The 22298-nt window shown below is 46.4% G+C and overlaps 1 protein-coding gene across 4 annotated transcripts; it reads left to right on the forward strand.

Annotated features, from left to right (window-relative positions):
• Positions 1–908: 908 nt before the first annotated feature.
• RAB11FIP1 (RAB11 family interacting protein 1) lies at positions 909–19796 on the forward strand. Of its 4 annotated transcripts, XM_090051086.1 has the most exons (7): positions 1362–1548; positions 7607–7747; positions 8854–9314; positions 9878–10673; positions 11421–13745; positions 15038–15128; positions 16311–19796. In XM_090051086.1, the coding sequence occupies exons 3-7, from the start codon at positions 8927–8929 to the stop codon at positions 16527–16529; spliced, it is 3819 nt and encodes a 1272-aa protein (XP_089907212.1). In that variant the 5' UTR covers positions 1362–1548; positions 7607–7747; positions 8854–8926; the 3' UTR covers positions 16530–19796. The 4 variants fall into 4 exon arrangements, with proteins under 4 accessions (XP_089907211.1, XP_089907214.1, XP_089907212.1 ...); XM_090051085.1 differs by lacking the exons at positions 1362–1548; positions 7607–7747 and adding an exon at positions 909–1344; XM_090051087.1 differs by lacking the exon at positions 7607–7747.
• The last annotated feature ends 2502 nt before the right edge of the window (positions 19797–22298 follow it).

Raw genomic sequence — 22298 nt, forward strand, 5'->3', positions numbered from 1 at the left:
CTGGGTCTTAAAACCCCCCCAAGGATGGAGACTCCACCACCTCTGTGAGTAACCCATTCCAGTGCTTCACCACCCTTCTTGTGAGAAAATTCTTCCTAATATCCAACCTAAACCACCCTCGCTGCAACTGGAGGCCCTTGCTCCTTGTTCTGTCAGCAGCCCAGCCCCATCCTTGTCCATGCACATTGGTGCTGCAGCTCTTTCCTGGGTGCAGTCGGTCAACGAGACTGGAGCCTTGAAAGCTGCGTGAGACTGATGCCGGCCGCAAAGCTCCCAGTTAAATGAACGTGCTCCATTTAGAAAAGCTGCTCCCTTGAGGAGCCTTGCATGTGCCTCAGCGCTCCCGGCTGGGCCACTGTCCCCGCAGGGATTGGCCTCGTGTCCAGTTCTGCATGCTGGGCACAAGGGCGCCCTGGTTCGCACAGTCACCTGCCGCCTTCGGTGCTTCTGGAGGTGAACAGGCCTCTTTCTTACAAGTGCTGACTTTGCCGTGCTGGCTTTATTCCAGACGGGCAGAACCGGGACCGCCAAATACAAGATCTACAAAGCACAACGACCCCGTCTGGCCGCATGTGCACGTTCATTAATGCGCCTGAGATACTGCGCGTTGAGTTTAAGACTTCCTAATAAAGCACTGAGGAAAGTTGGCAGCGAGAGGGGCGCTGCTGGGTTAGACGCGCCCGCCCTGCGGGCCTCCTCGCCCGGGGGGTGGCCTGCGGGAAAGGGACACAACGCACGCTCGTACCGCAGGGGGCCTGGCCCCGCCCACCCTAAATAGGCCCCGCCCGCTTTCCCGGGTCCTACCGTGACCACCACTCGATCTCAGTGGTTCGGCCCCGCCCAGAATTCTTACCAGCGGCTAGGCCCCGCCCATTCTGACGTCCCGGGCGGTCCCGCCTCTCGCGAGAGCGGCGCTAGGCAGCGGTAGCAGGAGCGGCGGCGGCGGCGGCGGGCGCTCGGTACTGCCATGTCGCTGTCGGGGCCGGGGCCGGGGTCCCCGCTGGGGTCCCCGCGCTGGGCGCCCACGCACGTGCAGGTGACGGTGCTGCAGGCGCAGGGGCTGCGGCCCAAGGCGAAGGGCGGCGGCGGCAGCGACGCGTACGCGCTGATGGCGCTGGGCAAGGACAAGTTCGCCACGTCGGTGGCCGAGCGCTGCCTGGGCCGGCCCGTGTGGCGCGAGGAGGCCACCTTCGAGCTGGCGGCGCGGCGCGGCGGCGGGGCGCCCGGCCCGGTCCTGCAGCTCACCGTGCTGCACCGCGCCCTCGTCGGCCTCGACAAGTTCCTGGGCCGCGCCGACGTGCCCCTCGAGCCGCTGCTGCACGACGGCGGCCGCCGCCACACGCGGTCAGTGCCAGGGTGCGAGGGGTCCCGCCGAGGGGGCGCCTCCTCTCCTTGTCTCTCTCTCCTCTCTGCCAGGCCGCAGCCCACCGCGCTTTCGGGCTCTCTCCTCGCCGTGCCGATGGGTACCGAGCTGCTCCTGCTTTCCTGTCCTTCCTCCTCCTCCTCCTGGCTCTGTCTCTAGTCCTCCCGGAGGCGGCAAGGCCAGAGGTGCGTAGGGTGCTGCCAGCCCAGCCAAAGTGGGGCAGGGGGCTGGGGCGCACGATGGAGGGGAGGCTGAGGGCACTGGGCTTGGTGTGGAGAGGGGCAGTTGGGGCTGGTCCTGCCTAGAGCAGGGCGGTGGACTAGTTGTGACCTCCTGAGGTCCCTTCCACCCTCGTTGTCTGCGACACTTGACTTCTTGCTCGTGCGCCATTGCAGTGTGGGGTTCAGCCTTGCCGTGCGGTCCTTCACGTACCACAGACTGGAGGGCAGGTTAGGGAGGGCGCAGGGACGGCTTTAGCGAGAGGGTCTGGAGCAGCACAGAGAACGCCACTTGTCACGCAGCCGTAGGCACTTCTCTGACACTTGACAGCCTACTACCCGTGACACTTGACAAAGCATTTTACGGGTTGCTAATGTAATAACATCGCTTCTCTGCATGTTGGTTCATGATGCAGGCTGCTTGTGCCTAATGTCTTTCAGCTCCAGTGTCGACAATGACTCTCTTTAAGTGCATAATTTGTGACTGACAAGCAGTGGAGGGGAAACAGCTCTGAAAGGACTTGGGCTAAAGGCCTTGAAATTGTCCCGAGTTAGTTTCAGGGCTGCTGTTCCTGGAGTGCAGGTACTGACTGAGATGGGTTGGAGCTGGGCTGTTCTCGGTGGTGGCAGATGACAGAACAAGGAGTCTCAAGTTGCAGCAAAGGAAGTTTAGGTTGGATGTTAGGAACAATTTTCTCACCTGGAGGGTAGTAAAACACTGGAACAAGTTACCCAGAGAGGTTGTGAAGTTTCCATGCTTCGAGGTTTTTAAGACCTGGCTAGACAAAGCCTTGGCTGGGATGATCTAGTTGGGGCTGGTCCTGCTTTGGGCAGGGGGTTGGACTAGATGTGACCTCCTGAGGGCCCTTCCAGCCCTCCCAACCCTCATTCTCTGGGATTCTGTCTGTAGTTTGATTAAGCCCATAGTGTTTCTTCCCCTTGCCACTTCACCCCTGGTCCTGAGGCTCTGCACTTTAGAGTACATTGTCTAGGATATCTCAGTGTGTAATATTCAAGCTGCTGTTTTTTATGTTAAGTGCCATCTTGTCTTCAGAAATGAAGTGAGCTGAATGATAGCTTTGCTATCTTAATCTACTGCACGTTGGGTTTTGGGAAGACATTGCTGTGAGTTCATGTAGTTGATTAATGTTTCTGATCTGGCCGGGGGTCGGACTAGATGATCTGCTCAGGTCCCTTCCAACCCTACAAACTATGAAACTATCTTTTTTTCTCAAAGACTAGAAATATTTAAATGAAAGCTTAGATTTGGAAGTAGAGTGGCTTGGAGCATTGGAGAGCTGGGAGGAAGTAAAGATAGCAGTGCTGAAGAAGAAAAATCCCAGAAAAATGGTTTCTGGGGTCCCTCTGCTCAGCAGCCATTGGCTTTCATGAGACTTTCTCACTCTACAAATAGGAATGCTGGTCCTGCCTGTCAAACTGGGTGTGTGACTGTGCGGCCAGTAAAAAAAGACTGCATAGTTGATTAAGCCAAGAGCTACCCCTAACTGTAAAATACAATCCCATGTGTTGGTATTCTTGCACGGCTGCTTTCCATATACACTGACAGCACTACATGGCTGTTCTTTTGGGGCAGAGGCGCCATTTCCCGGCTCAGTAGGGTATCCTACAAGTTCGGATCCTCTTTGTTACATTGCATCATTTGAGAAAAATCCCTCCAGAAGGGGAAGTGAGGAAACTGCAGTCTGTAATTTACAGCAAGGGAGGATCAACCAGTTTAATGATTGCAAAATGTTTTGAAGATGACAGCTGTATATTAAGCTACGCATGCGTATTCAAGTGTAATAATGGCCTGGATGGTAGCAGTTCATTCTGATTTGAGTTTCCACAGATTAAATGGTCTAATTGGTAGTAAAACATACAGGAATTTAGAGCAGGAGTGTGACAGGTGTGGAGTGGGCAAGCTGAAGCAAGAAGTTCTTTAAAAAAATGTGTTTTTAATTGCAGTAACTGTCCAGCTGTATTGAATACCCGTATATCAGGAATGTCAGACTCACCTGATGTCCCAGGCTAGATCCTGACCATGGGGCTCCTTGGAAGCTGGATTCACAGGCCATATGTTTGATACCCTGCTGTTTAAATGTCTGTGTAAATCTCGAAAAATGGAACAGGTTGCACAGGGAACAGCAAAACCGAAGCCTGTCCCTGCTGTCATCAGAATTAGTTGCTGTGGAGATAGAGGGGCACAAAGGTCTTGGATTGAAGTACTCTGAGAAGTAGTCTTAAAATGGAAGAGAAATACAGAAAATTATACGGCAGAGTTCTTTCTAAGTAGAAAGCGCTGGAATGTGCTTGAAGGGGTCTTATGAACATGAGGGCTTATTCATAACTTGTGAATTAATGCCTGATTGTATGAAGTCAAAGCTGTCCATTATCATAAGCATAATTCAAGCAAGTGTGTTTTTAAGTAGGAATATCACTATTGCTTTAGATTTCTAGCCGGAATTGTGTGAAATGTTTTATTCTCTCCTTACCCCCTTCCTCTCTCCCCCAATAATTTTGTTAACTTGGATTTTAAAACTTAGTTGCTGACTCAAACAAATGTGGCATGTGGGCTCCTTGAGCAAACCTGGTCTATGCATCGGAAGCGGGCAAAGCCTTGTAACACTTGAGTTGCTGTCTATGAACAAGCCAGCAGTGCTTGCTGTCAGACTGCGTGGTTCATCAAGGAGAGAAATCAAGAAGCTCTAGAACCACTATAGTTTCATAGTTTCTAGGGTCAGAAGGGACCTGAGTAGATCATTCAGTCTGACCCCCTGCCATGGCAGGAAAGAGTACTGGGGTCAAACAACCCAAGCAAGGTGTGCATCCAGCCTCCTCTTAAAGACCCCCAGGGTAGGAGCTTGCACCACTTCTCTTGGAAGTTGGTTCCAGATCCTAGCCGCCCTGACCGTGAAGTCGCACCTCCTGATATCTAGCCTAAATCTCCCCTCTGCCAGCTTGTGACTGTTATTCCTGGTCACTCCTGGCAGTGCTCGGGGGAACAGGGACTCCCCCAGTGCCTGCTGGTCCCCCCGGACTAGTTTGTAACAGGCCACTAGATCCCCCTCGGCTTCTCTTGTGGAGGCTGAACAGGCTCAGGTCCTGTCGCCTCTCCTCATAGGGTCTGCCCTGCTGCCCCCAATCATGCAAGTGGCTTCCTCTGGACCCTCTCCATGTTGTCCACATCCCTCTTGAATTGCCGCACCCAGAACTGGACGCAGTACTACAGCTGCGGCCTGACCAGTGCCGCATAGACGGGGAGGATCACCTCCCTGGACCTGCTCGAGATGCATCTGTAGATGCATGACAAGGTGCGGTTGTGGCCTTCCTGACCACGTCCCCCCACTGCCGGCCCATGTTCATCTTGGCATCAATGATGACTCCAAGATCCTTTTCTGCCTCCATGCTGACAAGAAGGGAGTTCCCCAGCCTGTAGGTATGGTGCCGGTTGTTCCTCCCCAGGGGCATCACTTTGCACTTGTCAGTGTTGAATCCCATCCTGTTCTCGTCCACCCACCCCTGTAACCTGTCTAGGTCCAATTGCAGCCTCTTCCTCCCTTCTAGCATGCCCACATCCCCCCACATCTTAGTGTCATCAGCAAATTTGAACAGGGTGCTATTTACCCCCTTGTCCAAGTTACTGATGAAGATGTTGAACAGTGTGGGCCCGAGGACCGAGCCCTGGGGGACCCCGCTGCCAGCATCCCTCCAGGTTGAAAATGACCCATCCGCCACCACCCTCTGGGTGCGGCCTTCCAGCCAGTTGGCGACACGTCTGACTGTGTGGGTGTCGACACTGCAGTCCCCAGTTTCTTAATGAGAACAGGGTGAGAGACAGTGTCGAAGGCCTCCCGAAAGTCCAGGAAGACTATGTCTACCACTACCCCTGCGTCTAAGGATTTGGTGACCTGGTTGTAGAAGGCCGCCAGGTTGGTCTGACAGGACCGGCCATTAATGAAGTTGTGTTGGTTGCCCCTAAGCATGACCTCCCCTCCTGGCCCCTTGTGGACATGTGTCAGAATAATTTTCTCAGAGAGCTTGCCCAGGATCGAGGTAAGACTAACTGGCCTACAGTTTCCCAGGTCCTCCTTCCTCCCCTTTTTGAAGATGGGAACCATGTTGGCCCTCTTCCAGTGCTCTGGCACCACACCAGAGCCCCACGAGTGCTCGTACAGCCGTGCCAGGGGTCCCACAATAACCTCCACCAATTCCCTTAGTACTCTAGGGTGGAGATTGTCTGGACCGGCTGGCTGACTTGAATACATGCAGCCCCTCCAGAAGTTCCCTGACTAGATTCTCACTAACCCTTGGCCTAAGTGTGCCTCCCCCGGGGCCTGAGGGGGGCCCGGTGGCAGGGGGTGACTGTTCCAGCCCCTGCTTAGGAAAACGGAGGCAAAGAAATCGTTAAATATATTGGTTTTGTCGTTTGGTGTGACAACCAAATTTCCCAGTGTGTCCTGCAGGGGCCCCCCGTTAGCCGGTACCTTCTTTTTACCCCCTATGTATTTAAAAAAGGACTTCTTCTTGTCCTTGATCCGGGAAGCTAGTCCCAGTCCCATCTCCGCCTTGGCCTTCCTGGGCCCCCCCACCCCCACCCCCCGCAGCCCCAAGCAACCACAGTATAGTCCTCCCTGGGGATGGCCCCTCCCTGCCATTGGGTGTGCGCCTCCCTTTTAGCTAGGAGACACAGAACTGCTTGGCCGCCATCCTGGGAGAGTTGGCTCTTGGTTCTGGCCAGAAGGCTGTCTTTGTTCAGGCAGGGTGAGGTATATACTGGGAGGCCATAGTTTTACACCCCAAACCATAAGTGGTGTAAACAAGTTTTAAGACCAAACAAGGTTTTCAAAAGCCTTAGAAGGCTGTTAGAGATTTTAAATATCTATTTGGCTTATTTACGTGGAAGTAGAATGCAATAGTATACTTGATAACTGCTGTGTTGGTAACTTGATCAGCTATCGAGAGGCTCAAATTGCAGGTTGCATGTGATGAGGTACTTCGAGAAGATCAGGGGAGGAGAGGAGTGTAGTCTGAGGAATGTTGCCTCAGTTCCAGTTCTGCTTGTGTCTCTTTGAACCTGAGGGGAAAGCAGACATACTTTTCCTCTCTCCACCCACAGATGAAGGCAGAAAATTCATTTCTTCAATCACCTTAAATTACCGGTTCTGCATGTCCTGCATTATTCAGTGAAACAGGAGCCACCCTTCTCTTTAACTGCCTAGTCAAGTAATGTGACTGTCATTGAACTGCCTAAATGGTGTATAATGCACCTGCAAACATTGCATAAAATAACCTTTATAGGGAATATAACTTGAAAGTAATTAGATTGAACCAGAATAATTCTGAGAAACTATGGCAGTAGCTAAGTCAATACCAGTTACATTCCTTGAATGCTTAGTTGTTTTTCATAGACGGAGGAAAGTATTTGCACAAGACCCTTTTATTAAATGGACTGTGACAGGTGCCCAGGCCAAGCTTGTCATTTTCCTGGTTCCTAGTATCCCTGATTAAGAGTTGTCTATGATCTGAATGCAATTGCAGGTCATAAAAATGCAGTCTTGGGGGAATAATATTGAAGACTTGTTCTGCTATCCGGATGTCATATTCCTGTGGGATGGGGTTGTATTTCCACCAGAGCTGTTTTTTTTAGAATTTGGTTGTTAAAATGCCTGTAGACTGGTATGGTATCCAGGTTATAGCCATATAGGTCTAGAGGAAAAAGCAATTGGGGCTTGTAATAGAGGTGATAGCTTTTATTAGACCAACAAGATTTTTGCAAAAAAAAAAGTCTTTCATTGCAAGCTTTTGGGCACAAACAGCCTTCTTCAGGCTGGCATGTGCACTCAAGCTCCTTCTGATAACCCGGGCTTCCCTGCCTGACACTGTTATCATACATAAATATTGTCAGTGGGTTTTGTAGCCTCCTCCAACTCTAATGTCTTCCTAAGCAGTTCTGAATTTCTAGGCATCAGGATTTTAAATAACTTGGGTTTAATGTTCTATTTCTCTTCAATGCATTTCTTTATAGGGGCCTTCTTGCACATATTGCGGAGGGGAAACCTGCTATCTTGTCAGCTCTTTGAACTAGCTGTTGAACAAGCCTCCTGGACTCGTTATTACTGCTCTTTGCCAGTATGTGCCCACACTAGGAGGACAAAACCAGGCAGAGGTGTGTTTGTATGTTTGAAGTTGGCAATTTCTGTGCCTGTGGTATAGTTAAGATAATTCACTAGCTGATATGAGTAGAAAAGCCCAGTGCTCTTGAAATCAACCTTTTCTATCAGTGCTGTGGAGTCAGCAGGTCTAGACCTCCTGCCTCAGTGAATAAAGTCAATAAATATCTACGCTTGTACCAAGGGGAGTGAAATGTCCTCTGCTAGGACACCTTGGAGTGAGCACCAGGTAGCTGACTAGCCTGCTGTGATGCAGCTCAGGTGCTTGGATTGCTGGGGTCCCCCCTAGTGAAGCTGGTGCCCTGGGCAGCCAAGAGGAGCATCTACGAAGCCAGGCAGAGGTCATTGAGCCCAGTTGGTAGCTTATTTATTCCAAGAGAGAATTTTGCAGAGCATATTTGCTCTAATTGGTAGTAAAATGCAGAAAAGCTGCACAGTCCCAGCCCTGAGTGGAAGTGCCGACAACGATTTCCCTTTCCCCTAAAGTTTTCATGTATAAATGCTGCAGGGGAATGATCCCTCCTGACTGGATAGGTTCACTGTTTGCATAAGTGCAGAATTTGGAATGAATTCGGACTGTTTTGACTGACTTGGGAAATACTTTATTAACCATAATCCCTTGTGATTTCTTCAGGGTAGCAGTAGTAGGTCTGTATCGCATCCCCATTTGGGCTCAGTGGGCACGTCTACAGGTTCATTAATGCACCGTAATTACAGTGCATTAAGTTTAGTACCTATAATAACAGGTTCATTTGAAGGGATATGCTTGTACCTAGATTTGAACATGTTGTACAGAACATGGCATAACAATACTATCTTTCACTTTCTCATTGAGCAAGTGACTTGTGGCCATGTCAAGGACATGGCTTCCCTTGTGTCCCAACAAATGATTGGATCCTTGTCTTAATTGTTCATTAGCTTCCAGGGTAGAGCCTGTTCTCCTTCTTACTTCTTGCTGCTGCATTTGCTTTGGTTTGCCTAACTACAGCTGCCTACATCTTTGTGGCTTTCCTCTTGCTGCAAACTCACATCCTAAAATAGTTTTGTGGAACAAGAATAGGTTTCTGAACCTAGATTTAAAAAGTGTTGATTGTTTTTGCAGGTGGTATAAACTTCATTCCAAACCAGGGAAGAAGGAGAAAGAGAGAGGGGAGATTGAGGTGGATATCCAGTTCATGAGGAGCAATATGACGGCCAGCATGTTTGATTTGTCTATGAAGGATAAGTCTCGGTCTCCATTCGGCAAGTTGAAAGACAAGTTGAAGGGAAAGCGGAGCAGTGGACTGTCAGACACAGCATCTGCCATTGTTCCTAGCATACCACACTCAATAGCTGACAGTGAGGATGAGTCAGCTGAGAAAGAGAAGAAGAAATTTAAGATCAAAACCCTGTTTTCCAAGCCTGGCTTACAGAAGAGCTCCCTCTCCCAGTCCATGTCTGCTCTACCTGCACTCCAGCCAGTCACAGAGAAAGTGAAGCTTAGACCAGGTGACTTTAAGTCCAGTTGGTATGACGATGACAACAATCATGAGGACGAGAAAACACTTACCCCAGTCTCAGAAAGTAAGTATTGGCTCCTCCTGGAGTAACTACTTGTCAATTCTTTATTTACAGGATTGGTTAAATTTGTGGAGGAGTCTTTTCAGAATACTTGGTGAGCTTTCCTGTCTGTAGGAAAGAGAAACTGTCTTCAGTTGTCTGAGAGCTTTGACTGAAGAAAGCAGTAAAGCTTTGCTGGCTGTATGATATTTTACATGCAGGTTTCCTTTGGATAAGACTTTTTTTTTCATTCATTTTTTTAAATGAACAATTTGGTTCCTGTGTTGTGAATGATTGCACATCCCACTGAGAGCCCCTGGGAAGAACGCAGTCATTCATAAAGAATCCGGCTGGAGCCGGGTTGGAAAGAGTGACACTTATTTTACCTTCTCATCTTCTCTTGTGGCTTTCAAATGCCTGCTGAGCCAAAAGTTCTGGATCTGGGTGATTAGAGAACAGGAGTGTCTAATAGAACTTTCTTTTTCTGTTGTGAGTAGCCCGTTGGTGGGTTTTTTGAGCACTTTAGCTGTAATACTGAGCATTATACGAAGCTTTTTTTAATAACCTGAACATATAATATATTGCAGAGAACTTTGATGGCAAAGCTGAAGATACAACACTTCATCCTCCTGCTGTCACGGCTTATAAGAAAACGGCGAGTGTAGATAAGCAGCTAAACCAAACAGCTTCCAGCAACACCAAGAAAGAAGGACTGTCTTTATTTGGTGGCCTTAAGTCCAAAAATGATCCCATCTCCCGCTCAAATGTGTGTATTAATGGCAGTCACGTTTACCTGGAGGAATGTGAAGCCATGGCAAAAGACGGCACTCCATCCTCATCCTCTTCCCCTTCCCCTCAGACCTTCAGGAAGAAACATCTGCATGCATCTGAAGAGAACTTGTCTTCCAAATCTGCTAAGGGGCCTGAGGAATTGGAAAAAACGAATAGAGCTTTATCTGGGTCTTCATCCTTGGAGACCTTTAAATCTTTGACATTACCATCCTACAAATTGCTTAGTGGTGGAGACTCTTTAGAAAGCAGTGTTCCTTCGAATGCTGACAGCACAAAAGAGACCAAGAAACCTGCCTTGTTGTCTCTGGTTACAGGAAAAAAGGAACTGGGGAAAAACACTGATGTAGAAAAACTTACAGACGTAACTGTGAAGGAGAAAGATGTCAAAGGTCCTGAAAACCAGAAGAACGAGAGCAAGGCGGAGCCTGCAGAAGTCCCGACAGCCGTGCCCAGAGAGAGCCCTTCAGAAAGCAGCATCGCAGCATATGTTCCCAGAAACAAGCAGTCGCTCAACCCTTTTGGCGAAGAACAGAAACCTGAAAAGCCTATAGCCTCTGCGAGGACGAACCAAACCAAAGTGGTTAAGCCCAGGTCAGTCTCTTTTTGCTGTTTCTAATGCTGATGTAAATAAACACACCAGTCACAGACTGTGACTGGACCACTTCCTGCCATGAGGCATTCTGGTAGCAGTTGTGTGTGGTATGCAGCCCTCTACAGCATCTCTGGTTGTGGACTTGTTTTATCACCAGGGGCAAATTTAACCAGCCGCATAGTAAATATTTGACTTGCATTCTCATGAATACAAGGCGTGACCTTGATAGTCTCCATTAGTGAGGCTGCAGTAAAGAAAGCAATTCTGCTTTTTCGGTGTATTTAGCTGCTTGTATAGTGTGCGGAGATCATTCCATGTTTCTTTAACCTGGAAAGCCAACTGCTTACCATCCCTTCGATATGGAAATGTGCCGGAGTAGGGTCTGGAATGCCATCTTTAATCCAGCTTTTTGCTCTTTCCCATTGTCCCTGCTTTGGCCTCCAGAAAGGCTAATCTTGGAACACATCTGCTTTTGGCACAATTGAAGTATGGGCATTGCCATAGCATTCTTATGCTGCACGTGACAATCTGCAGCGGGGAATTCTTCGCTGTTGCAGTAATACAGGAGTGGGTACAAGCATTTAAACATGGAGGAAGTGACTTCAAGCCTACTGCATTAAACATCTTGCAGTTATAAACATCATTAGTAGGCTGCCCATTTTGTGAAATCTTCCTGTAAGACTTGTGTTCACCACTCACACTTTGCATCTGCAACTGACATGCCAGTTTTTTGTCCCTTTTTGCAGACGGGGCGTGTCTTCAGAGGATGAAACCGAAGCCACGCTTGCTACTTTTGCACCCGATTGCCTTCCTTCTTTCACTTCCGCACATCATGCCAGTAGTACCAGTAACCCTTTCGCTTCCAAAATGGAACAGAATTTCAGTGCACAAACCTCTGAAAGCATTACTAGCCCTCTTGTATCCCTTTCTGCACTGCGCTCTAGTGGCAAAAACTCTTTCACTCCTAACTGGGGCCAGGAGTCCAAAGCACAGGACTCCCCAAGTTCTGCTAATTCTCCTCATCCTTTTTCAGCTTCTGTTCCCAAGTCGGTTGTCTCTGCGTGTCTTACTAAAAATGACAATAACCCTTTCACTTTCAAAGGGGGACAGGACTCCCAAAAAGAAGAGTTTGGAAGGTCTTGCAGTCCTCCCTTGTATTTCTCTCATCCTGCTCCTGCTGTTTTGGTGCATGGTTCTTCCTCTCTCCCCTCTGTTTATCACGCTAACGACAATAACCCTTTTACCTCTGAAGCAGGACAGGAGTTGGAAGCAGCTACTTCTCCTGCTTCTCTCTTCCCCCCTTGTGCAGCCTCTAGCATGCGCTGTTCTACAGTGGAGCATCTTGCTAGCTCAGAGCACTCTTCTGTTTCTTCAGACAAGCCACAGAAAGAGACTGTAACTGGTAATGCAAATACCGTGCCAAAATCTTTAGGGTTGCTGTCAGACAGTTCTGTATCTCAGTATGAAAGAGCGGAGGCAACTCCACAGAAACAAGGTAGTGGTAAAGGGGTGCAAATAGTATCAGCTTTAAAAAAAAATAACAAAGGAAAGAAAAAGTCCTTGACCTTCAGCTTAGATCTGGAAGATACTTGCCCAGGGAACAGTGATGAGGATTCAGACAGAGAGCGCCCTGATGAATGTGAAGAAGTGACTGCTACAGGTGAAATAGTAACAGCCGAGAGGGCAGGATTTGCCTCCGCGCCTAATACTGTGCAAGTCCTTTCACCTGAACCCTGTGATGAGCAGGTGAATTCTCATCAAAACAGTAAAAGAGCTGTTTGGGGTGACGTGGAAACTGGCAATGCAAGTGCTGAAACCTGTATGGGAGAGAGCAAAGAATTTACTTCTCTCCCCAAATCTAACTCTAACCTTTCATCCAGGAATGCTGCAGTACAGGCATCCTCTGCTACGAGGAAAATAAATGAGGAGCTAGAGACAGCTAGTGAAGAGAAATGCATGGGAGAATCTGCGGCATCCGCTGTTGCTGAAGGAGACTTGTCAGATCAAGTAGAGCTACCCAAACCAACCCCAAGGGTTCACACATTGCTCTCGATGGAAGCTGGCAAGGCAAGGGATGTCTCTGAGCTCAGTCCTCTCTTTGTCGCACCAAAGCCAGCGCCGAGGAATGCTGTGAGAAAACCTAAGTGTGCCTCTGATTCTCAGCCTAGCATAGCAAAAGAGAAAGAGATGCTGTCTTCTGAGAGGACAAAGATGGCATCTGGAGATGTGTTGTGTAGGGAGATGCCCTCAGATCCCTGTGAGAACCTGCTAAGTGAGAGTTCATTAAAAACCGCTGCAACTTCAGCTGTGCTTTCTCTTGAAGGGGTGGTTAGCAATGATGAATGCCTAAAATGCAGCCCTGACCATCACAATATGTCTCTGTTGGACTGTGTTATAGACCTTAAGCCTGCTGTTCCTGTTCTTGGAGATGGCAGTGCAAAACCTCTTGGTCTTCCAGTTATTCTAGAAGTGGGCTCAGACGATGAGCAGCTGGACGACAACCAAAAGGGCAATGACATGTCTGCACCTGGCAACAGTCTTCCAGAGACTGAAAGTGATCCATTGCAGTTCGCAGAAGAAATAAAGCAGAGTTCAAGTACAAACTCTTTTGCTGATAAAATACCTGGAGTGCTTCACGAGAGAGAAGAGAACCCTGAGGATATTGGTGAATCTGTGGAATCGTCCAAACTAACTTCAGTCAACCCTTTTTGTGCAAATAGTAGGGCAGGTTTAGATGCAGAGGTTTCTTATTCCAAAAAGTGTGGCTGTGACTTTGAGGAAGGTGGTAGTATTAACACTGAGGAAGGTGCAGGTGGTAATCTTTTGAAGCCCCCCGTTTCTCCTAGCTCTTTATCCAGGTCTTCCCAGCCCTTGTCTTATTCTCAGTCTCTCCAATCTGGCGCTTGCAACAGTGATAGAGCAGAAACTCCAAGGAAGCCAACAGCAGAAGGCTTCGATGATAAAGCAGAAAGTGCTGGCAAGAAGAAGCTGCTTCAGGCATGGGTTTCACCCTCTGAAACACATCCCAATCAAACACAGCAGAGCGGTGGAGCTGTGTCTGCTAAGCACAGGTGAGCAATTATGGAGAGATGCACAGATAATGCTGTGACAATCCCCTTATTAAAAGGCTTACTCTTCAGAGCAGAGACCTGGGTTTTCTAGCTTCAGGCACATTTTTATTTTTTTAGAATGATATGGATGGTTAGTCTAACCTGTAACCGATGGGTATCGTCAGATTCCTATGGCCTAGTATAAGGCTGTCACCACTACAACTCCTACTGAAGAAACTGAGGTGGCTCCAAAGAAATCTATGCTCATAGATGAGGGTGGAGCCCGACTTTGCAGACCTAACCTCTTTAAGTGCTGTTGTTTCATGGCAGCTCAGGGAAATCCGTGATCATTTGTTACGTGAGTGTTATGCTTTAATGAAAGTTCATTTTGCATACCTAATAATGTACTGCAGTCAGCTGGTGGCTGTGGCTATGGTCCAGTTGTAGCAAGGTTCTTGGGAATGAGAAAGCAGTTCAAGGCAGCCTGGGAAGTGAGCTGCTCACTTTGCAGGTAGGGCAAGGATTCCTAAGCTTTAAAATGCACTGCAGGAAACCAGCTTCATGTAGTCTACAAGTCTGCCTCTTTGGTGTCTAACATAGCAGGAGCTGTTCAGACTCCTGCTAACATGTCCTGGTATAGTCTGATGTTTTGCTTCTCTGTTCATTGTGTAATCTCTAATGCAAACTTTACATTTTATAGGTAACACTGCATGAGCATTACTGTTCCGAAACTTAGTGAAAAATAAATGGGTAATATGCATTCACTTCCAAAGCTGTCCCTTCATACTGAATCTAGAGATCCTAATATTACACCTTGATCTCTGCTACTTGTTCCTTACAGTAGATTAAGTCAGTTTCCCAAATATATAGTGGAAGGCATCTCTTGTCCAAGATACGTATTGGATATTTAGATTTCTCTGAAGACCTTGGGATGAGAAATCAAAGAATGGCATCTTTTCCTACTGTAAAAAGATGAAAGTAAGTGTTTCTGTAATTTGAGCATCTTGTAACACAGGTTTTGTGATGTGTTAGTAATCTTCTGAAGCCATTGTTTCCCTTAATGTTTGTTGCATTTAAGATAAAAGGCACCAAATAAACAGTGTATAACAAGTAGAAAACAGTATCTTATGATAGAGCAGCTTTTATTGAAAGGGACTTCCATCTGATCTCAAGAGACAAGATGCACATTGAGAATCTTCCATATTCCACCTTGCTAAATCTTGGAACCTGTTGGATCTTTTCCTTAGGCTAGAATCTGCACAAGGTCAGGGTGGTGAACTGCATTAATAAGTTGCGTGGCTTTTTTGTTTCAGACCTCATCCTGTCAAGCCAATGAACACCACACCTAAAAGCTTCAGCATCACCAGTAGTGTGACTGAAAAACACACTAAGATCAACCCAAAGGTATGAAAAAATGAGCTGGGGGCTTAACTTTGTAACTCTAAGACAGTTTGGAATTGACAACTCCACAGTAATGGCTTTTGGCCCTGTGAAATAGAGGCTCAAAGCCTCTTCTTCGTGGACCTTACTGCTGGTGAAATAACATCCTTTTTCCAGTTCCTATGATCATGGCAACAAATTAAGTAACGTTGGTTCTTATTTAGGGCTAATAAATTGAAGCCACATGGAGGTCCCAGCTCGTAAGAGGGAGCTGGGCCCAGGGCTGTGCTGAGAGGAGCTCTGTCACTCTCTGTGGGATGGATGGCTAGAGTGGCTGCATGCCAAGAGGTCGGTTGGTGACCCGGTGCAGAAGCGACACGTGAGCCTGGCACGCAGTCCTTGCTATGACGGTATGAGGAAGCAAGGGGCTTGGGGCGATAGCACTGCACAAAGAGGAGTTTGTTTAACCAGTGAACCTTTTCCTTCTGTTTTTCCACATAATGAGATTATTAGTTATGGAATGCAAAGTGGTTAGTGGAGATAGTGGGTAGATTGCAATGAGCCAGAAAGCTATAGTCTGTTTTAGCTCACGATGTTGAGTATGCAGTGAGCTTAGGAATTTTGGTGTGCAGGCCCTACTTTGTATGGTCAGTATCCTTTTATGGGCAGGAGGAGCAGTGCTTCTGTGAAAAGCATTCGCCTGCTGGTGATTGCTTCTGTCACTGCTCTGTGTGAGGTCACTTTGGAGTCGAACGGTTTAATTTCACTGGGCACATTTACACAAAACGCTACTGTGCAGTAACTTCTTGCTACCATGCAGTAGTATTGTCGGGCACTAACTGTGACACAACACTACTGCACAGTAGTAACAAGCTACTACACAGTAGCTCACTGCTACTATGCGGTGGTGTCAGAAAAAAAATCATGTGGGGATGGTACTGCTCTCCTTACTGCACAGTCCATCGCTCATGTAGACACAGCCACTCTGTAGTTTCCACAAGGGTGTGGAATGAGAGGTATCATGTTCCATGGTAGAGGCGTAGGATCCACGGGTTACGGTATAGTGTAGTAACTTGTGACAACCGGTATGCTGTGTTGGAAACCACCCTGCCTGAAATGCTGAAGAATGAGAGAGTTCAGTAGTCTTGTCATGTTAGCTTTACAGTGCTCATTTCTGTATTGACCTGTCCTTCTTCTCTCCTGAAGAAATATGATCCTTCAGACCCTGCTTATGCCTTTGCTCAGCTGACGCATGACGAGCTGATCCAGCTGGTCTTGAAACAGAAGGATGTGATTACCAAGAGGGAGCTCCAGGTGCGGGAATTGGAGGACTACATTGACAACCTGCTTGTCAGAGTCATGGAAGAAACCCCCAACATTCTTCGGGTTTCGGCCCAAATAAACAAAAAGGCTGGGAGGATGTGAGGTCTCAGTCAGCGAGCCTGAATAAAGGCTTGTGTTCACTAAACTTCATATGTAAATAACATGAGGTAGCTGCAATTCCTGTATGGGCTACCTACAAAATTACTTTCTTTCCTGTGTCTCTGCCAAAAGCAGATATTATTTACCTGGGAACTGGTTTGTAATTACAACAGGTCTTCAATGTGTGATCCAAAACTGAAATAATCAGGCAATCTGTGCTTTTTGACTTGCTGTCAATATTACACCACTGCCTGCATGGCATTTTTAAGAAATCTAGTCCAAGACCAGAGGTGTAAACCTTCACGTGAAGGATTTTTAGGGAAACTTTTTTTTTTTTCTCCTGACACTGGTTCCAGCCTATTGCGGTTTTTAAGGGGTGGTGTGTAAACTAGCTGCTTCTCAGCAGCTTTTGGTTGGACAATGGTTTTTATTTTAGGCCAAATAATAATAAGTTGTAGTGCAATATAAACCACCATGTACACTAATGCTTCAAGGATCTTATTTTGTTCGAAGAGCAACGTTTGAAGGTGTTCTTTCCAGACAGTAGCTGAGTACACTATACGGTACTGATACTAAAAATATCATTCCCCTCACCCCAAAAAACCCCAAACTGCTGTAAAATGGGATGTTGTTTAAATCTGCTTGAAGATGGAGTTTTACTACCTAGTTATCTGCATCCGTTTTCATAAGGGGTGATGTAGTTACATTAAGCGGTGTCTAAGTATACAGGCTCTTGATTTCTTTTAGCAAAACAGCTATGACATAATAGCCCAGTCAACTGCTAAATCTCTATAGAAGTCATGAATTCTAGATGTGTATGAAAAGTTCTGATACATGTCACATTCCTCCTTGATGTTTCTTGTTCTTACCTAGAACCGACCAACTGCACCATCATAATCTCCTCCTTACATAGAGGTTCATACCTGCGTGCTTCTTAGCACTCAATTGGCTAATCTTTATTGTTGTTTTAAGGCCTGGTTGTGGGGATTTTTGTGCTACTTGAATGAACATATTTTAAATATTTTGGAGTTTGAGAACTTAGTTTGGAACAATTTTAATTAGTAAACAGTTTTCCTTTGGTTTATATATGGTTAACTAAGCTGCAGTCGAAAGGGTGCATGTTCTAATTGTTTTCCCCAAAATTAATTCCTTTGTGTGCATCAGGATCTCAGAAAAGGGGTGTTGTAATAGTATATTTTTTAAAAAACAAGCCAAAGGAAAAGCATGCACTGCTATTTTGCAGGACAATCAGTTAACTCTGATTCTTTTGCCTTTTTGTTGGCTGCCACTTTGCTGCTTGCACAGAGAAGTAAATGTGCCCTCTCTGCCTATTAGCTGGTGCCTTTTTTTCCCCACTGTCAGCTTGTCGGGCTTATTTGAATAAAACTTCCTGAACAAACTGGTAAGCTGTCAGTAAAAATCAGCATTTGCTTAGAAGAGAGGCAGTGAGATTTTATTTTAATGCTGCCACCCTGATCTCTGTAATGGTAATGGAATTCTGGTAAGCTGTTAAAAAAAATTAGTTACAAATATGTGATCATAACTGAAATTGGACAGCTTGGAGAGTGAGGTGAGGATTGGCGATGCAAAGTACTTTGGATAGTAAATCTTAAATGGAAAGGGTAATGGAAAGGGAAAGAAAACCAGTGTCAAAGCTTTTGGAAGGTGAAAGGGTCCATTAAGTCTCTTATCAAGCATCTGAGGGCTAATTTTACCTAAAGATCAGGAGGAACAGTTTCTGTCATTCCTCACATTGGAGCACTTTAATTAGGAGCAAGAGCAACTTAATTTTCTGTTACTTTGTAATGGTGTCTGCTTTTTATATTTGTATGAAACACTGGAAACCACCATGAACTTCTCCGTCTACTTTTTATAGTGAAGAATAGTTGCATATATTTGCACAGACCTATACACTGGAAAAGTATATAGAAAGTATACATGGTTTTTACTTGCTCTTGCTTCATGTTTTTGATGGACCCATGATTACCAAGGCGTAGAGGAGAGTAAACTGTGCCTGTCATACCTGTGCCTTCTCTTGAAGGACAGCAGTGAGATAACATTTAATATGTGAAGTGAAGGTTTAAGGTGGGTCATGTTCCAGTCTGTGACACTGGGTATGAAATAGGCCATCTCCTCCAAAACAAGCTGCTAAGTTAAGGGGTAAGCTTTACTGTTTGGACATGCCTTTAATTGAATCTGAATTAGGTTTTTTTAACAGGATCTTTGTTCACAGCCTTTTAAAGTTTGGATGATACTAAATAGCTTCCACTGAAAACTGGCTAATGCTGGGTTTTGTGCCTTGAAATAGGAAGATGGCACACTCTTTTTAAAATTGCCTCTTTTGTGCCTTGGTCCCTCTACAGAGGGAAATTTTTGCCCATACCTCCTTAAAAATAGGTGCATCCTTGGGACTTGAAGCTGAAGCTTTCTAACAGGTTTTCTGCTTCCACAAGAAGGTATTTTTTTCAGTGCCTTGGACAAGTCAAGGAACCATTTGTAACTTTGAAATGGGTGTAGTGTATAATAATACATGTTGGAAGTTATCGTTCAGAATGGGTTTAAGTGAAACTAACAGAAGCGACTGTTAGCCTCATTTAAGACATCTGGTATGTGGCTACTGTTCCTCCTGGAGCAGCTGGAGCCCTTGTATAATGCTGCATCTGCTGCTTTAGAGAGAAATATTTGAGGATGTTAAGAGTTGTCCAGAAGTTGTGTTCTGCCCCCTGCCCACTCCTCCTTAAAGTCTGGGGAGATTTTAAACCCTGAAGTTATTTCACAGTCCGGTACTTGGCTAATGATAATCCACTTGAGGCGAGAATGTTGTGCTGAAGGTGGGAGCGCTGAATTTTGAGAGGAATTAAGTCTGTGCTATAACACACTGAAGCTTGGTTTCCCTTGATCTTGTAGTACGTCTCATTGAGAATTCAGGGTCCTCTGGGAACGGTTGTCCTTCGCCACACTTGTGCTTTTTTAGCTGTGCAGCTGTTGCACAATTCTCCCGTACCTCAAATCTGTCAGTGGCAATAGCTTTCTGAAGTGTTCAGGCAAAAGGGGATTGGCACTTCTACGTTAAGCAGGGTACATTCAAGGCAAAGTGAGTGTACAGAGCCTTGATAGATGAGCTTCACTGAAGGTCAATTACTGAAGGATCTGAATGTATTTTTTTTATGTTTGTAATGTTTTGCTCTGTTAGTGTGGGTACCTATTATACGGTTCTTCTTTAACTGATGTTTTTCATGGAACACTAAAATAAAAGCGTTTTAAATTCCATGGCTGAGCACTCTTCTGCTTTTCACTGGACCCTAATAAAAGAAAATAAGCTTTGGCGGGGAGGGGGGCACTGCTGCTTCATGGACAAATCACTAAAAAGTACCTTTGGGCTGCAGGGGCCCTTGGGAATGGAATCTGCATTACTGGAAGGTAAGTTCCTTTTGGTGCGGTTCCTGAAGCTGTCAACAAGAGAAGATTTTTCGACCAGTTTTTACTCTGAAAACAGATTGCAATAAACCAGTCTGGCAGCGGAGATGCCAGATGCTGGGAATAGATGGCATTGGCTGATGTAAAGCAGGTGTATGACACTGGCCTGTACTGAAGGACAAATGTCCTAGGGAAAGGAGCTGGTTGGGCTACATAGAGCCCCATCTGTGGCTCTGGATTTAATAGTAGGGTACCACCTATGCCTGATCAGATAATCTAGTCCAGCTCCTGTAGTGAGGCAGGAGACCTATAGATTTACCCCCCACCCCCCAGCCTGCCCTTGTAATAGTCAAAAATAAAAAATGAAAAAAGGATGTTTGGTCCTGATTTCCAAAATGTCAGTCCAACAAACAAGATTGCAGAGGCTCAGTGGACAGCCTGTTTCACTCCTTTGCTATCCTTGCAGTTAGAAAGTATTTCTTAACATATAATTTTGTTGCAAACATGGCTATCTGCTACTTGGCCTTCCCTCATGGGATGGGAATCACAGCAGTAGGAACAACCTGGCAGCATAGATGACTATTTCAGTTGCCTTCAACTGTTCCTCAGGTCATCCATGGGCATGTTTCTCCTGAACTCGCGAGTTCACCTTGGCTTTCTACATGCAGTAGTCAAAATAGCAGAGCGCTCCAGCTGAAGTGGTGCTTGTGTTGAGTAGAGTGGAATGTGCTCTGCATGCTTCTTGCCCCAGGCTGTGACTTTTGTGTCATATTGATCAAAAATGGAGTTGTCTGTTACACAGCCCTACAAGGGCTTTTTTACTTATCGCTGCCTGAGGTACTTGTGGCCTGTTTTGTACTGACGTATCCTTGCTAAATATAGCAGTTAGTGCACTTAGCGCTTCTCGGTATTGAACCTTGTAGCACTGATTTCATATAGTCTCCCCTGCGTGTTCATGTCAGCTTTACGGTCTGATTCTGCACCGCTGGGGCCTCCTCCCACTTTCAGCTGGCTGCGCAGTGTTTGCCATGAAAGTCAATGGGACAGTTCCCCCTCCTCCAAATGTAGCATATTACACTTAATGATGGCTTGCTTGCATGCATATGTGGCTGTCTGTCTGTGCAGATTGAACAACAGTACTTGGGCAAGTTTTTTAAAATGTTAAGCAAGTATGAACTACAAACCAACCTGCTTTCTGGGACTTGCCTGATTTATTTGGACTTGGCCTAAAGCGGTGGGAGTTGTCTGGCCACAGTGACTCCATGGTGAACAACAGCCTGTAAGGCAAAGAAACTTGATCCACCAGTGCAGCAGAATGAGAAACCAGCATCTCTATAGCTGTCAGGTATGTGTTAGATCTCTATCATCCAAAAGCTTCCATTACAACAAAGGCAGCCAGCTGTTGTAGCAACTTAAAAGTCAGTGCAGTTCAAATGCCTTGCACATGCACGTAGTCTTGGGACCACTGGACTGAAATGTGGCTCCGTTGGGAATAACTGCATGCTGCTGTGGCAGCCCCTGCTCCATTTACACTTAGTTTAAAACGACAGGTCAAGGTAATCATTAACATCCTTCAGCATCCAGTCAGTGGTTGCCTGCCCTTCAGTGCTATCAGAAATGACTCTCCAGGGAGCTTTAAAGCCAGTGCTCAATAGAAATTGACTGGCATTGTCAAGCACTTCACTCTGGTGTGTGGTTCTAATGAGCTATTGTAGAGAGCGCTAAGGAAATAACTTGGGTGGCTATTTCCCCCTGCCGGCTTTGGAGATATAGATTAAAGAAAGGAAATTGAAGGTGGCTGCTTTCCTGGATGTAGTTCTTTCAATTCATATGACAGAAGTAAAATGAAAAGGATAAGGTTGCTGGCACTTTCCCATAGATATAGCGTGTGTTGCAAGAAGAGAGAAAGCCTTGCTGGCTGGATCGGTTGTGGCCTGGTATGTCCTTCTCATTACCAAAAGATTCCCCCTCGGTAAGGACTGCTGCTTTGTGGAGAAAACAAATGGTGATTAGCATTGCAGGGGCAATCTTCCGTAGTTAGACTGGTGCCTGAAATTCCTGTTTGCTAACATCAGGACCTACTACAAGATGCAAGGAAAACCCCTACAAACTACACACGCTGGGTTTTCAACTATCATCCTGAATTTGAAATGATAATGATCAATAAGCAAGTACAGCCTATATTAAAAAATAACTAGACAGAGAAACAAGCCTAGCCCAACCCTCCTAGCTTTCAGGCTGTTCCTTATCACACCCAGCTCATCCTCACCAATGAACTTGCTGCTGATTAGGAGGCACATACTGGGACCCAACACTGTCTTGAGGCTAAGCAACTAATCTCAACTGCCTCACATA

Source organism: Crocodylus siamensis, chromosome 6 (genome assembly GCF_052110815.1).
Source record: "Crocodylus siamensis isolate JL-2025a chromosome 6, ASM5211081v1, whole genome shotgun sequence".
NCBI lineage: Eukaryota > Metazoa > Chordata > Crocodylia > Crocodylidae > Crocodylus > Crocodylus siamensis.